The sequence below is a fragment of the Carassius gibelio genome, chromosome A12 (assembly GCF_023724105.1).
Source record: "Carassius gibelio isolate Cgi1373 ecotype wild population from Czech Republic chromosome A12, carGib1.2-hapl.c, whole genome shotgun sequence".
Classification (NCBI taxonomy): Eukaryota; Metazoa; Chordata; class Actinopteri; order Cypriniformes; family Cyprinidae; genus Carassius; species Carassius gibelio.
Genome location: NC_068382.1, coordinates 3,343,411 through 3,359,844, shown reverse-complemented (window position 1 = coordinate 3,359,844; position 16,434 = coordinate 3,343,411). Strand labels below are relative to the sequence as shown.

Here is a 16,434-nt window from a genome sequence, read left to right as displayed (position 1 = left end):
CAATGCTTTACCTAAGAAGGTAAAATACAAGTGTACAGATATCAAAACAATAATTCATCATACTGCTAAATAACAATAATAAAACATTATTGTAGAACTCTACATTTATTAAGGATTTTGTCTTAAAACATGTATAACTGTCTTAAGGCCTTCATAAAGGTAATTTCTAGTTTTTATGGAAAATCCTTCAAGTGCAAGGTTTTAGTCATTCTACATCAGTGGTACAAGCTCTATATACTCCTTTCAGAACCTCTGTAATAGATGTTCTGTCACTAAAAGATGACTTGATATTGATATTAAATAATTAAACACTCCCCACTGGACCAGTCATGCCGCCGCAATAGATGCACATTTACAGGAAATCTGAAATGTCTTTTAAAAATGATTTTTGCCTTCAGAGTGTATCCTATCCTGCATGTTCTCAAAAAACCACCACGGCATTGTTCTACCATTAACACTGCCTCTAAACTGGAGCGAGGCCAGACACAGCACTTAAACTAATTCGATAATGCCCCTCCAGCAAAGCCTCATTAAATTCTCAATACCAGCACATGTTCCCGGATATTTCCGCTGAAAAGTCATGGTCAACACTCAGGGCAAGAGAGAGCCATAAGAGAGGTCATGGAGGTCACTCGAAGAGAAAAGCATGAAATACTTGCTAGCTGTTAATTAAAACTAGTTGTTTTTGGTGAGATATTGCATACTGAGAGACAAACATTGTTCAATATTCTTAAGAAAAATTTATAAATCAATATTGATGTAAGACAAGATGGTTTCATTATCCAGAAAAAAAAAATAGTTTGAGAAGTCTTCATGAATAGAACATATTTGAAAAATAGGAAATTATTTATACATTAGCTGCAAAATTTAGGCACACCACTACAATAAATCTTTTTTATTAAAAACAAACAATTAATTCGTTATTCATTAGTCTTATTTCACAAGTAATGGTAGTAGTCATCTTAATTTAATTGCAGAACTGAAAAATAAAGACTACTTAGAATGGAAAATGCTTTAACATTGAATTCATCAACAGTCACAATTGTTGGATTGGTGCAACTTCAATCCCAATGATGTGAATCAAGATGGTTGCAGTATGGAACACAACCGTGATGTATAGCTCCCATCCTGCATACCAGTGTGTGGCTTTTGTAATAACAGACCCACGTCGTCATGTGCCCCTTTATTCTGAAGAGGAACTCCAGCCGCAAAGCATGACAACAGGCCAGAATCCCAATCTGACTCAGAAGAGCCCGTGGACCAGGTGAGGTTAGGGAGGAGAGCAGATTCAGTGCAAACAGAGGCTCCAGAGTGTGACAGGAATGAGCTGTTTGAGGCTTTATTTACTGATGTATGGACAGTATCTTCTGGTGTATGGCAAAAAAATGGTAACAGTTCTGGAGGATCATGAAACGGATGGCGCTGGAGTTGATGGTCTTCGTGGAAAAATGGAACCAACCGAGGAGGGTCCAAATCAGATGAGTAAGTGGTTATTTGGGATTCCATTGAATCTTTGATTGGAGACAATTCATGCGACTGCTTAACATGGACACAGGGTTGATTTGCAGCACTGGCCTGTTGGTCAGCTTGATGTGGCAAAAAATGGGTACTGGGAGAAAAATATTTTAGGGAAGGCTGTGTTGGGATCTGATTCACAAGAGATGACTCATTCAGTGATGATTCATGGGTTGCTAGTATGCTACCTCCAGTTTGATTATTCATCTCTGTTGTAAAACCCACCTTGGAGACCGGTAAACATGTCATGGTGGAAAGTACAGATGAATACGGTCTTATCCAGGAATCACTGCAACCCCCCTGAATTGCGTTTGGCTTTTCTTTAATCTTTCTTCTCTTGGCAAGTTTTGGACTTGGAGTGAAGGACCTGCAGCGCTTTTTTAAGCAAACTATAGAAAATGGGTAATCTGACAAGTGTGGAAATGGTAAAATATGTGGAAATGAAAAGTAAGACATGCCTAACTCTGGAGGCCAAAAACTATCTTGGGCTGACGCATACTGGCCACAACCTTCAGAATTATCATCTTCACCTCGCTGGAGTAGCATCTTAGGGCTTTTTGAGCACATTTTTAAACAATGATCCCAATCAGGTTTTTGATTTCGAGAGATGAATGTGTTAGGAATACCACGTATAAGATCCCTTCGCATATGCAACACATGTAGATTATGACCACCTTCACCTCGTTCCTGAGATTCAGGAACATTTCTACCACCAGAGATTATGCGTGGGATTTCTCCGGAAGAGCTTAGAGTGAGCATTTTGAATGGAGCTTCTGAAAGTATGACAGAAGAGAGGCTTTTGGGTTTCTTCTCTATTGACTGGGATTTTGGAGGAATGTGATGTGGTACTATATCCATGCAAAGAACACCAGATTGAAAGTCCTGAACATCTGTGGTGCAGCTGATGTAGAGGTCTAATTTCACATTGCCATGATCAGGAGTGTTATTTTGCATTGTAGGATGCGAGGTTGCATTTGGTTGACCAGGTGGACTCTGGATAGGTTTAGGAAAGAGGTTTACTCTGTTGTCAGTAATTGCCAGTAGACGATCACATTCTTGATGCAGTGGAGTCTGAAGAGATTTTTCATTCTCGCTGACAGTATTAGTCTCAGTTAAATTACACAATTGTAATTGAGAGAAGCCTGTCAATGACCTGAGGGGAATGAATAAACACAGTGAATACTGAGAAAAAGTCTTACACTCAATGTTGTACTGTCAACGAGACACAGTAAAAGTCAACATATCATGTGAACTGCTTCAAAGCAAAGAAAGCATTTGTATAATTGCCACTTACTTGATTGGCGTTGGATCCACCTCTAGATTTGCATTACAAACAAAGCTAGCCACCATGGCAGCTATTTGTTGGTCTACTACAGCATAGTTACTGTCATTTTGAATGAAAGAACGATGCATTTCAGACAGCAAGTGCTAAAAATCAAAGAGGATTTGATGTCAAAAATTAAATCAAAAGTTTGCATATTAAACAGTGCCTTGTAGTAAATATGAAAAGATCTTACAGAATTTTTTGTCCGTTACTAAATTTTTCCAAACAAAAAACCAAATTGACTCACTTCATACTGGTCTTTGTAGACCACGTGGCAGCACTCACAATAGCCTGAACTTTTCTTAGTTGGGCCTTTGCGTGTGGCGCTTGCAGTATGTGGCACTCGCAACTTACGGCAGCTGATACTAGCTTCTTTCTTCCTGATAAAAAACAAACAAAAAAATAATTGCAGGCTAAAGTTACAATATAGATTTTAATTTCCAACTTCTCAAAACACAAAGAACATACCTAAAACTGTCCTCGCTGGAATCTACATCCTTGCTTCTACCAGACTGCCGAGGAATGAGGGGCTCAAAAGGGCTAAATCTTCCTGAAAAACTCATCACTGGGAAACTCAGAGTCTGTGCATAGAATGGTCTGAACTTCCTGTTTAAAACCAAAACCATAAGGATTAACAAAATAAAAATCATCTTTGAACAACATTTAAATTGGGAAATAGTTAAGTAGATGATAAATGGATACCAACATTTCTTAATATTTCAGATTAAAATGTCAAAATTTGAATGAGGGAAAACGTGCTGTGATCTGCTGTAACTAGCCAAAAAATGAAAACTATGCGAAAATGTATTTGTGTTTTATTGCTAAGGATGCTGAAATGACATTTCATCTGGCTGTTTACATGTCATTGTAGTATTTGTGGTATGTAAAAAAAAATTAATGTACTGCATAATGTATAAGATTGGCTTAATCACCCATATCCACCAGGATCTAGTATTTATAGGATCAATTTCTGACAGCAGTGCCAAACAGACTCTAAACAAAATAGTTCTTTTCTGTGTGCTCTGTACACAAAGATCCTCAGCAGTGGAGGGAAAGGATACCTTTCTGATACCTTTTCCGCCTCAAGGGTGCTGCATGCATTTTGATAATTAACTTTTCTAAAACATCTACAGTGACCTGAGCTGAAAGATTCACCATGTTAATGGAACTGGAGACCAAAACAGTTTTACAATGGAAATAGTCAAGTATAACATACTGTTTATTAAAACAGAGAGTTATTGGGAATTTAATAATAAAGAAAAATAGGCCTGTCGCAATAATCAATACATAGACTTATCACGCAATATATGTACATGACCTAAATCATTTTTAGTGACGCAATATATCGGCCATTATATTCACTTAAAATTTAATCTCACCATGTTTTGTACTTTCCACTTGTGCCTGTGTCTTTTGCAGCTTCTCGTACATAACGTGTAGTCATGAGGTGCTAGTTCAAATTTCAAAAATGCTTCTACAAAAATGAAAACTAAACAAAAAAAAAAGTTTCATCTGCAGATATGATCTTGTTTAGGGATCTGTGCCTTTGTGCATATGGACATCTGACTGCTGAGTAGTGATTGTGTTTTTCAGCAATAGTGTGCACCCTTAATTTACCGAGAAAAGAAGGTCTAGAAAAAATCTGCAGAGAGAAAAATCTCTGTAGAAGTTCTTTGTGCATTTTTCTTTTTTTGGACTTGTTACTTTGCACTTTTTGTTAGAAAATGTTTATTTACAGAGCACACTGCACAAAAATACTGTACACACAATGCAATATACAAGACTTGACTTCCCATTTTCAGAGCCACGAATGAACCAGAACTGATATCAGCTACAACGGACAACTTCTTGACTCATTATTTGATCACACAGTCAGAGGCTGAGACATACCATTGTTTCACTTAAAATAAAACACAGTGTAAAATACAGTATAAAGTACCTAAACTAACATCTAAACAGAAAGCAGAGTTAAGAGAATGAGACTGAGCTCTAAAACTCACCGACTGGAGTCCTCCACTTTCAGATAAGGACTTCTCAAAACTCCAGCTGCGTGAAGACACAGATGTATTAATGCTCCAGAGCATGTGCCACATCTACACTCACGTTTCTCAGGTACAGAGGTGTAAAAAAATATTAAAGCTAGACTTATATTTAGTATAAAACAATTGTAGTACAAACCTTTCACATGAGGAGCTGTTAGTTTGCTTCTTTTTTTCTGTTCGGAAACAAAGGGTGAAATTAGTGTGAATAAGAAAATCATTTTCGTAAGCAACTCATAATAACAGTGTTAATTAAAATTAAAAATTAATAAAATTACCTTAGCTATCTTCATTTTCTCATTTAGATGATTGATGAACTTTAGAAATTCTGTCATTTAAGTTAAGAAAAAAACAGCACTAACAGTACAGTACAATTTTTAACTGTGATTCTAACTTATTTAATAACAGGGGTTCACAAAAGAGTCCATGAGCAGAATCCCACATTCATTGAAATGTAAAATCAAACTGTACATATGGTGCTCTCTAGTGTTGACTTCTTGTAACTGAGAGGAACAGGTATGCTGTAGTTTTATTGATAGGTTTATTTTACATTTTCTTACATGATCCTTAACATAATGCTTGCGTAACCAAGTGTTTTTTCTGAGCTTCACTTATTAAACAACTAAAAAATAAAAAAAACTGGCAAGGTCATATAATACTGAAATTGTCTTTACTTTGTGACTACATGTCATTCCCAACCCCATTTTGACTTTTTGAATTGACACGAATGTATGAATTCATAAAAATATTAAAAAATCCTTACGTTTAAGTATGATGAATGTGAAAGAGGAATGGGGCTGTCAAACTTCAAAATGCCACTCCAAGATCAGCCCATGTGACTCGTATATATAATATTGTTGAGCGGCCTCTACAGCAGGTAAATGAAAGGATACCATCTACATTGTAGACCTTGACTCCCCACAACCGAGCATTCGCCAGCACACTGCTCTGATACTTCTCCTACAAACAACCAAAGACACTCAACCAATAATAATAAATAAAAATGCAAAATCAAAGAACTGAGAGGTCCTAACATTAATCCGGAAATTATTATGACTGAGCAAAAAGTATGTTATCATCTGAAGGGGTCAGATTGGATTTATCCAATATTAAGCATGCTCGATTCAAAAACATGAATTGCTTCGTAAAAAAAAAAAGAAAGAAAAAAACATACCTTTTTTAAAAGGGAGCAAAAAAATGTTTTTTTGCTATACTATACATTATTGTCATGTTTGGAACATCAGATAAATGTATTGGCTACCAGATATTTGGTACAACATACAGTTGGGTTCAAAGGGCAGAAAGCACAAGTGAAAATTTTTTGATTATGCATTTTCAAAATTCAGCGCTACCAAATCTTCTCCTGGCACATCTGTCGTGGTATAGAAGCAGTTTAGTCTCAAATATAATTCACGCAAAAAACACGATTCACACATGAGTAGACAATTTCACATGCATGAAACCTAATTCACGTACACACAAAAAAAATTTACGTGCGTGAAAAAAAATATTCACAAAAAGCAATTCACAAGCGCAAAATAAAATTATATATTTATAAAATACATTTCACAAATGCAAAAAACAATTTGTAGATAAACATTCAAAGGTTTTTGTGCACAGTTGTATAAAATGTACGAGTGTCTGAATGTACGAATCGTCATTTACTATGAATCCACTCGGATTTGTGTGTGTGTGTGTTTTTGTGATTTTCCTGGCAGAGCTCTCTTCCCACGTGGGTCCGTCGTACTCTTTAGCCAATCAGATGCGAGCTTACCATTCAACCAATCATATCATAAACCACTGAGTGCATTCAAGGAGCACGATTCTGCGCACCTTTTGCGCAATATGGATTAATTAGAACGGAAATTAAGCCTTTACATCAGTAATCCAGCATGGCGAATGAAGAACGGGAAGCACGGGTAAGAGTTTAGTTTATTTCATAAAAGTCTGAGTTTACACATTTTATCGTTTACACATTCAATCAAAATACAGTTGTAACAGGACAGTTACAGTAATTATAAATTAAACTGCAATCAGGATAGTAAAAAGAAAGACCTGTAAAGACAAAAGTAACATTTTGAGAGTTGTGAAATTATAATTCTAAATAATCTTGTTTTATAAATTGATGTCTGTTAGGTCAGTGTGTACGAATGAAGCAATATAGTTCGATCAAGATAAACAACATCAGATATTAAGAAACGTTGTTTAATTTGTAACTATATATGATATAGTGGTTCTCAACCTTTTTTTCCACTGGGCCGAAGTATGGTCTAAATCCAAGTGCAAGCGGATTGCACAGGTTCGAGTAGTAATGGGCTTCTTCACACTGCCTCCACATGTGCAATTGAGCTTACACACAAAAACGAGTGTATTCGTAAATGACTATTCGTACATTCAGACACTTGTACATTTTAAACATTCAAAGGTTTTTGTGCACAGTTGTATATCTACAAATTGTTTTTTGCATTTGTGAAATGTATTTTAAAAATATATAATTTTATTTTGCGCATGTGAATTGCTTTTTGTGTATATATTTTTTTTTTCTCGCACGTGAATTTTTTTTGTGTGTACGTGAATTAGGTTTCATGCATGTGAAATTGTCTATGCATGTGTGAATCGTGTTTTTTGCGTGAATTATATTTGAGACTAAACTGCTTCCATATCGTGGCGCTAGTGCCAATGCCTTCAAATGTTAGCCTGGAGCCCTGTAGTGCAGTTTTTTTTTTTTTTTTGTCAAATCCTTTAACTTTTAAAAAAATGTCAATGTAAATTAAGATTATGAAGGATTCATTTTGAGACTATAAGCAGGAGCACATGCACACAAACACATTGCATTGAAGTTAAATAAATAAGAAAGGGAATTTTCTGTGTGGACTTACATTTCTGTGGATTGCTTTTTCCAGTAATGCTTTTCCACGACTGCCACAAAGCTTGAGGGTAAAAAGACATTTAAAAGACATTATTAGCTACTAAACCTCCCTGCTTGAACCTTTTAGAAATATTTCAATTCTCCTCTATAGCATTTTCTTAATATACCAATTTAAAGCAGCTTTGAAGAAAAAAAAAGCCTTCATACCCTCTGTGAATAAGACAAACGTGACTGCGGCAAGAAAAAAAAAAAACTGTCGAAATATTTGGGTTTAAAAAAAATAACCTTGGGGGGAACCAGAACTGAAGAGCATGAAAAGCTCCTAAAATAATCTAATGATAGCACATCAAACTATATGCTAGACCTAGACAAGAACAAAATGAAGAATTGCATACATACCAGAGGTTTGGGGGCTCCACTTTGTTTCCCCCCTGCAGTACATGAACCATCCACCTGCAAATCACTATGAGGTTCTTTAATTCCCGTCACAATCACATCGACATCCTTGGTGAGAAAACTGTCCACTTTCTATAGGAAACAGTGAACAGACAGGATGAGATGCACCATTTAACATCACATTGCATAAAGGGAAAAAATTACTACAACTCCTGTTTTGTCCTTCATTTACAGACGAATGACAAAATAAAATCTCTCACCCCTCCCAGACGGCTGATGATGTCAGCGAGTGTGATGGACTGATGTCTCTTCACAACATGCAGGTAGAAGGATTGACCCCTCAAACTGCCCGAAATTTCTCCAGCCATTATTTGATCTGAAACAGGATTAGCAATGTTTTTATGCATTTCAGTTCATCTATGAGGGTCTTCAAAAATAACTGAATTTCTTTATTAATTATTATTAAATATAATTGTTATTATGGGCTCAAGTGCTACAAACCATATTGGTTTGTACCCCAAAACTGCATCCGGCAGCCCAAAAGACCTAGAGATTTGAAACTTGGCAGGATGGTTGTTTGGTCCTGAATAGTAAATTGGGAAGCAATAAAGCTAAATGCATTTTGAGCAATATCTCCTGAACAGTATGTATGAAAATGTGTCTTATGTGAACTGAATTCTTGTATATAGTCACGATGAACTATAAATACAGCAGCTTCACATTTTGCATGCATATAACAAATTCTCGTATACTCTGCAGTCTTTTGTGTTTCAGTGGTTGCATTTACACCGTCAACCAATTCAAATGTTTCCATTGGTACCAGGTCAGATCTTGCCATTTGGTTGAAGCCACTTTTGTATGCTTTTCTAAATAAGATGATTAACCGATGTTTGTCATATGACAATATGACAATATACATCTACACAAAAAAAAGTGTCTTATAAAATGTTACATCGATGCTATTCTACAAAGTGTTTTCTACAATGGTTTAGTTCTGATGGCTTTGATGTAAATTGCTCACCAAACTGAAGATTTTCTCTTTTTTTTTGGTACTGTCAGTATAATAAGAATCTCTGGAAAAACATACTGAGTGTTTTTTTTTTTTTTTTGTGTGTGTGGGATAATTCCTGATATTTCTTTGAAATAAGAAAATGTTACTAGGGTATACACATTAGAGTGAACAGTCAATGTATTCAATCTTATTTGCAATGTATTCAACCTTATTTTTTACCTGGCTAAATATTTTATACATAAATGTATATTTTGTAAGCCTTTCTTTAGGAGCAGTTTTCTCTTGGCATATATATCGAAATCCTCTAATTATTATTATTATTATTATTATTTTTTTTACAAATCCTCATTTTGTACTTCTAATTTATGACCGGTGTTTTGATTTGTTTTGTTCTGTTCTGCTTCCACGTTCGTCAATTCTCATTTTGGAATGGCTTTTTTGGCTGAGTAAATCATGGGTTAATTTTCATTTTTAGGTGAACTATCCCTTTAAATTTCAAGTCTAAATCGTTCCAATTTGTTTGTGCAAATCAGGACACTTTAAGGGGTCATTAAAAAAAAAGCATAAAAGAAATGGACGGATACATATCAAAGAGGTAAGACTTTTTATTAATATTTTGCAATCCAAAACTCACATGAGCTTGTGGTATGCCATTTTTAACACATTAGGTTAAGTTATGAATGAGATTTAAGTCCATGTAGCCCTACATTTATTTATTTTTTTAATTTATTTTTTTTAATTTATTAATTTATTTTTAAATATACACTACTGGTCAAATGTTTGGGATCAGAATGATTTTAATGTTTTTTTTTTTTTTTTAAAGGAGTTTCATATGCTGCATTTATTTGATCAAAAATACAATTTTATATTGTGAAATATTATTATGATGTAAAGTAACGTTTATCTATTTTAAAACACATTAAAGTCTAATTTATTCCTGTGATGCAAAGCCTTCAGTGTCACATAATCCTTAAGAAATCATTCTAATATGCTGATTTATTATTATTACTGGAAACTGTTGTGCTACTGTGATACTTTTTTTCAGGATTCTTTCTTGAATAAACATTTTAAAATATTCATAACCCAAGAATGGGTTAAATTGTTAAGAAGTGATAGCAAATATTTATATTGTTAAAATAAACAAATAAATAAATAAAAATAAAAATATATATTTCCATTTCTTTACTTTTATTGAGTTTCCGCCAAAATTTCTATTGTATCTGGATGGTATTGAAAGTAACGATTTTAATTTTACACAAAGTGTGTTATACACAGAATTATTAGTTCATGTTTTCTCCAAACCGTGACAAACGCCAGTCTTCCTTTTTTGCACAATGTGATATATCCGCTCAACAAATCACAGCGCATCATTCCACCCACTCTAGACAGTAATGGCGGTGCTTTGAATACACTTGCCATCCTAGTTTTCCTCATCTACTTTGTACTTTGTGATCAACAAACAAGGGTTGCATGATAAATCGCATGTGATTATCATACGCATCACGTCAATAAAGCCAGTTCTGTGATTAATAGTACCAGTAAATCTCCATGTGCTTTCAGATGGAAATTATTCAGATGCATTTAATACACAGAGCGTAGATCACTTACAAGCTACACTATATTGCGTTCATTAGATGATTCGCATTCGATTATGAACGCGATATTGAGTAGCTTGTCAGTGTTTTTATTTATGCCATATATGTTTTTGTTAATACAGCACATAGCATTTAACTAAATGAATGTAACATGGCAAAGATGAATGCAAATGATTAAATGTCATTTTGGACTTTCTGTGGTCTATTGTGATATTGTTGTTCATGTCCTTGTTCATGATGACTGATAAATGTATTTTTAGTCCAGTTCCTGTGTACAAGATTGGTATTAACCAAGTTCAGAGGCTGTCATTCAATATGAAAAATAACTTTCATATTGATTCCATGAATTTATTGCATAAAAAAAACTATCATGGATTTATTGCATTTCGGAGGGGAAATGATAAAAAACAAAATACTAATACATTTTTAAAATCAAATCTGGATTTGAATTCTTATTGTTATTATAACCTAAAGATGCTATGTGAAAGTTTGAAATGGAAAACAGTGTTTTCATCTTGCCACTTTCTTTACTCAAATTAATCAAAATGCATTTATAGTGTTTTGGAACCAAACTCTTCAATTATTTTATATTGTATAACATTCTGCAAGATTATAGTTTTTTTTTTGACACGCAGCAGAAACGACACGCAGCCCGTGTGTCACCGGCCTTAGAATCAGCTCCAGGGCGGGATTTGCGCTGAACGCGGAGACTTCCGCCACTTAATATGTTAAGTTAATATGTTAAGTAATATGTTACGTTTGTAAACACGAAAATGTATATGTTCCGCACACAAAATATTGCATTCGGTACACACGTGCACCGTACCGAAAACCCTGTACTGAAACAGTCCGGTACGTATACACGTACCATTACACCCCTAATAATATAGAGAGAGAGAGAGAGAGAGAGAGAGAGTCTGGGAACATGACGTCAGCAACGCAACGCATTCTGGGACTTTGGGACACGGACGCTGCTGTATGCATTGTATTGGATTGATAATAGACTGTTTTTTTTGCTCTCTACAGCTAAAAAATAAGTTACAATGGTAAAAACTTGTTGTGTAATTAACTGCCATACTCGTACTCATGACCTGCATGGAAAAATAATTTGATGAATATATATATATATAAATAAATATACAGAAATGTACGTTATATAAACAACTTTTTTTTCGATGTGATTAATCGATTTGACAGACTTATATTAAATGTTACCTATGCATGAACCACATCTCCTGCATTATCAGTGTTATGCATATTGCATACCACCTGTTACAGTAATAAACGGCAAAATTTATCAATTCTGTATCTCTTTATTTGTGCATCATAACACACGGAGGTTAATTTGTACAGTTTACAATTACGCATATTAAAAAGTAAAGGGGCAGTGTAACACATAAAAGGTAATTAGGTAAACAAGTATCAAGACCACAGGTAGGGCAGTGAAAATTGAAAAAAAAAGGAAGATTATTTAATTTATACGTTCAGTGCACTTCAAGTATCCTTCAAGTATAGTACAGTAACCTTCAAGTATCAAGAACATAGATAATGTAGTAAGTGAAAAAGGTACACAGAAAGACAATTGTTAAAATTGATTAATTCAAGACCTTTGTGCAGACAACAGTTTTCCGCTCGTTGACGCAGAAAATTTGAAGGTTCTGCAACCCATCCATTTGTAAATTGCAGGTGAGACTCGAGAGATTTATCATTTTTAAACTGATCAGAGATGTACGCTCTGACACTACAAATAAAGTAAGAAAACACATTGGGGAAGGTTACGAGCGGCAGCTCTTTAAGATCATCCGACCACTGTGTTCGTGCAGATTGAGTTCGTTGATTGTCTTGATTTTTTTCTAAGTACCGCATTTTTGCTTCCTTGTTGAGTTTTTCTTTATATGTAATCTTACACTTGATCTGTATGTCATGTCACTTTAACTTTCACTTTTACTGATGAGCGTGTCCCCAAAAATGGCCGTGACTACCCAGAATGCAATGCGCAGTGACATAGTTTCCCAAGCTCTATGTATGCAGAGGTAAATTAGTTTGTTGACCAATAAAGATATCTTTTAAAAGTGTGGACATGCAATAAAACATCAGATTCAGTTGTGTTCACATTTAACACTGGTGACAACTAGTAGTACTGCATTTTGCCATTAGTGTGCCATTAGTCAGAATATGTTTGTCTTTAAAATCAGGGCCCACATTCACAAAACATTTTATTACCATTAACAGAGTTCACCTAATTAGCAGTAAAAGTTTTTAGCTAAGAGTGTTCTCTCAAAACCAATTCACAAAGCTGATAAGACAAACTTTTACTAAGGAATAGAGAAACGTCTTAAGCTAAGAGTAAGGGCAGGGTTGACCAAATTGCTATGGATGATGTCAGCATTTTAACTTACTATGCACACAGTGATTGGCTGATGGGGCAGGCTCTTTCAGTGATATTTTAAATATTGGCTAAGAGTCACTAATTAAATAAGTATATGTTGAGCTAATTGTTAGCCTCTTACATGTATGCTTCTTGTAAACACTAAGTGAATATGCATATTAACAGCCTTTTCATTAACATAATAGAATAATCATGACTGATAGTAAGACATGCACACGTAAAAGAAAACCAAACCGGGTGTAAGAAGAGCTGTTACTTCTTGCCTGATTGGTAAATGAAATCAAGGATATAGGCTAATCAAAGGAAAATTGTCCCTAACAAGTTCTACAACAGTCATAATAACTCTGCAATTAAGGCGATATACCGTTTTAAATGCTCATTATTGTCAAATGTTTCTAAAATGTTTACATTTCAAAGGAAGATAGTTTGTGGCTTGATCTTCATGACTTAGGAGTCCTCTCCACTACTCCTAACGGTTCACAGATTTAGAAACAAGTTTAGTGATAAAAGGATGTTATGAGCTATGAGCTATTTTTAGCCTTAACTTAAATCTGTGCACATCACAGAGGATCTCACCTGGACCACAAACACCATGTCACTCTCCTAGAAGGCAAAACAGTGGCTACACTTTCTCCACCGGCTGAAAAGAACAAGTCTCCCTCCACCCATCTTCACCACATTCTACAGAGAAACCATAGAGAGCATGCTGCTCAGCTGCATCACTGTCTGGTACGGGAACTGTAGTGCAGCAGACCGCAAGACCCTCCAGCGGACTGTGAACACAGCTGCAAAGATCATTGGTGCCCCTATCCCCTCCATCCTGGACATTTTCCTCACACGATGATCCGATAGCATCGTGAATGACCCCACCCATCCCTCCCACAGTCTCTTCCAGCTCCTACCATCAGGAAGACCGAGCCAGACTGCTCAGCAGCTTTTTCCCCCAGGCTGTGCAAGCCCTCTGAAACCCCACACAAACCCCCTGCCTACTAAAACATGGACCATCTCCCCTCATCCACCCCCCAAACACCCCCACCCCAACCTTACCACAGCACAGAAAAAAAACTGTCTGAAAGTAAAAAAAATAATATTAATTGTGCAATTCTCCTCTATGCACACTAGACACTTTTCAAACACACTGCTGTGTGTACATAATCCCATATAAGATACAGTAAGATACAGTAATATGTGTTTACATGCTAATGCACTACAAATCATCTTTCATTGTTCCCCAGCCAGTTGTTTGACTTACGATGTTTCTCTTTGCACATGTACAGTATTATGTGAAGCATTCGTATAGTCTATATATTGTTTTTTTTCAGTCTATGTATAGGTAAACATTTATATATGGTATATTCATATTCAGAATCTGTCAGTAGATTAGTTGTGTATAGGTACAGTGTTTATGTGTAGCATATCTAATGGACCAACGAATGTGATTGCAAAATGACAAAAAGGCTGTATATCAACACTTTGGTGTATTGATATGAAACTTAATCTCCTTGTAGCTGTTTTTTAGGGTCAATAATTAACAAACACATGTTAAAATTCCTGAGATTTTATAATACACTCACAGCACAAGAAACCAGATAATTGGAGAACCTAGCAAGTAATTGTAAACATCTTCTTTATTATTGCTATTGATTTCTCACATTTCCATGTGTTAACACAGTTGGACCCTAATTCCTCAATATATTACCAGTTATATATCATATATTACCAATATAAACAAAACTATAAAAGAAGGGGGTAGAATCGATGGACTAAAAAGCCACAAAAAGCTGTATCATCAGAGTACTTATTAATATGTTTATCTTACCTTGATGTTCTTTGTTCATAAGGATTAAAAATGTCGTTCGTTTTGATATATTAAAACATCATCAAATATAGTTTTCAAGAGATATAAATATTACGCGCAGTTTCTGTGGATCTTTTCTTTTACTGTCTATGATCTTTTCAAACAGCCCTCCTGATGTTCTTCTTCTCTTGCAAGTTGTCTGCTGCAGCGTACACTGTTACACATTACCGCCACCTACATGCGTATATGTCCTACAGTATATATTGGCTCTAAATATTATGTTCATTGTAATATCGTACGTACGTAATTGTAAATGGTCTGTATATTTTGTCATGCATTGTTTTTCTGTGGCAGCTGTTGTTATTTGTAGCCTTTTCTTTCATGTACAGTATGAGTTATCACATTTTGTTAAACTGTGGTTGAGAAGATAGATGACACCATGATTAAAAATTGGTCAGCTGTCCAGCTGGAGGAATGACTTCTTGTATTAATTTTTATTTATTTTTATTTTATTTTTTGGATTCAGGTACACAGAGATATTCTTGCCATTGAGATCACTGGGAAAAAGGTCACAATTATTCTGAATTAACACTGTGTAGACTATTGTTCTGTTTAAATAGCACGACCACAAACATGATTTTTATACAACAGTCCAAGAAACAAAATGTAACAGATCACTCTAAATTGTAGTCACATGCATTTTCTTTAAAGCTGCTTTGAAACAATGTGTATTGTTTGAATTGTATTGACATTTGAATTGAATTGAAAAGGTAAATTTTAAGTGAATTTAACACAGTACTTGGAATTTTTTTTTTTCCCAAGCCATAACATCTCAGAGAGTCAGAGGAATGCCCCTGATTGAGATCAAGAACTTTATGTAAAACAGATCAGATTGTGAGCTGCTTTCTATACATTACACAGAGGAAAGACATTTTAATCCCATATATCCATAATAGTACAAAAATACAAGGACACTTTTTGGTGGGGGGCATGTGCCACAGTACAGACAAAACAACACCCATAATCAGGAATGTGCAGAGGCAGGGCAGGGGCTCAAATGTAAATTAGGGGCATTTTTAATTTATAGGTCAAAAGTTTGGATACATTACTATTTTATCTTTTTGCAAGAAGTCACTTATGGTCACTAATCTAATATTTATTTGATCTAACTTTTTTACTTTTCAAAATACATTCCCATGCCATGCTGATTTATTAGCAAGCTGTGATTTATTTATTATTATTTATTTTTTTCAGGATTTTTTGATTAATAAAAAGTTTTAAAAAGAACAGTATTTATTTAAAATCTAACTTTTGTATTTGTAAATATAAGGATTTGTTAAATTGATAAACAGTGATAGTATAGATTTATTTATTTATTTTATTTTTTGGAAAATATCTCTATATTGAATAAATGCCTTTTTTATATCAACGAACCCCCAAAAATGTATTATTGCAAAAATAAATAAAATAAATAAAAATAATAAAAATAAATACAAA

The 16,434-nt window shown here is 34.8% G+C and overlaps 1 protein-coding gene across 2 annotated transcripts; it reads right to left on the bottom strand.

The window, feature by feature from the left end:
• Positions 1-880: 880 nt before the first annotated feature.
• dbf4b (DBF4 zinc finger B) lies at positions 881-15,114 on the bottom strand. 2 transcript variants are annotated; one of them, XM_052612161.1, is made up of 12 exons: positions 14,959-15,114; positions 8,404-8,519; positions 8,147-8,275; positions 7,758-7,808; positions 5,772-5,838; positions 5,157-5,206; positions 5,018-5,054; positions 4,840-4,885; positions 3,308-3,445; positions 3,087-3,219; positions 2,810-2,943; positions 881-2,668 (listed from the first exon to the last, which is right to left on the bottom strand). In XM_052612161.1, the coding sequence occupies exons 1-12, from the start codon at positions 14,975-14,977 to the stop codon at positions 1,081-1,083; spliced, it is 2,508 nt and encodes an 835-aa protein (XP_052468121.1). In that variant the 5' UTR covers positions 14,978-15,114; the 3' UTR covers positions 881-1,080. The 2 variants fall into 2 exon arrangements, with proteins under 2 accessions (XP_052468121.1, XP_052468122.1); XM_052612162.1 differs by lacking the exon at positions 14,959-15,114 and adding an exon at positions 13,716-13,784.
• Between the last annotated feature and the right edge of the window lie 1,320 nt (positions 15,115-16,434).

What these genes read in the sequence shown, in the direction of transcription:
- dbf4b (XM_052612161.1), bottom strand. An exon ending in TCTACAAAGACCAGTATGAA is followed by an intron (nt 2,944 to 3,086) that starts GTGAGTCAATTT and finishes TTTGATTTTTAG; the next exon opens with CACTTGCTGTCTGAAATGCA. An exon ending in GTGGATCCAACGCCAATCAA is followed by an intron (nt 2,669 to 2,809) that starts GTAAGTGGCAAT and finishes CATTCCCCTCAG; the next exon opens with GTCATTGACAGGCTTCTCTC.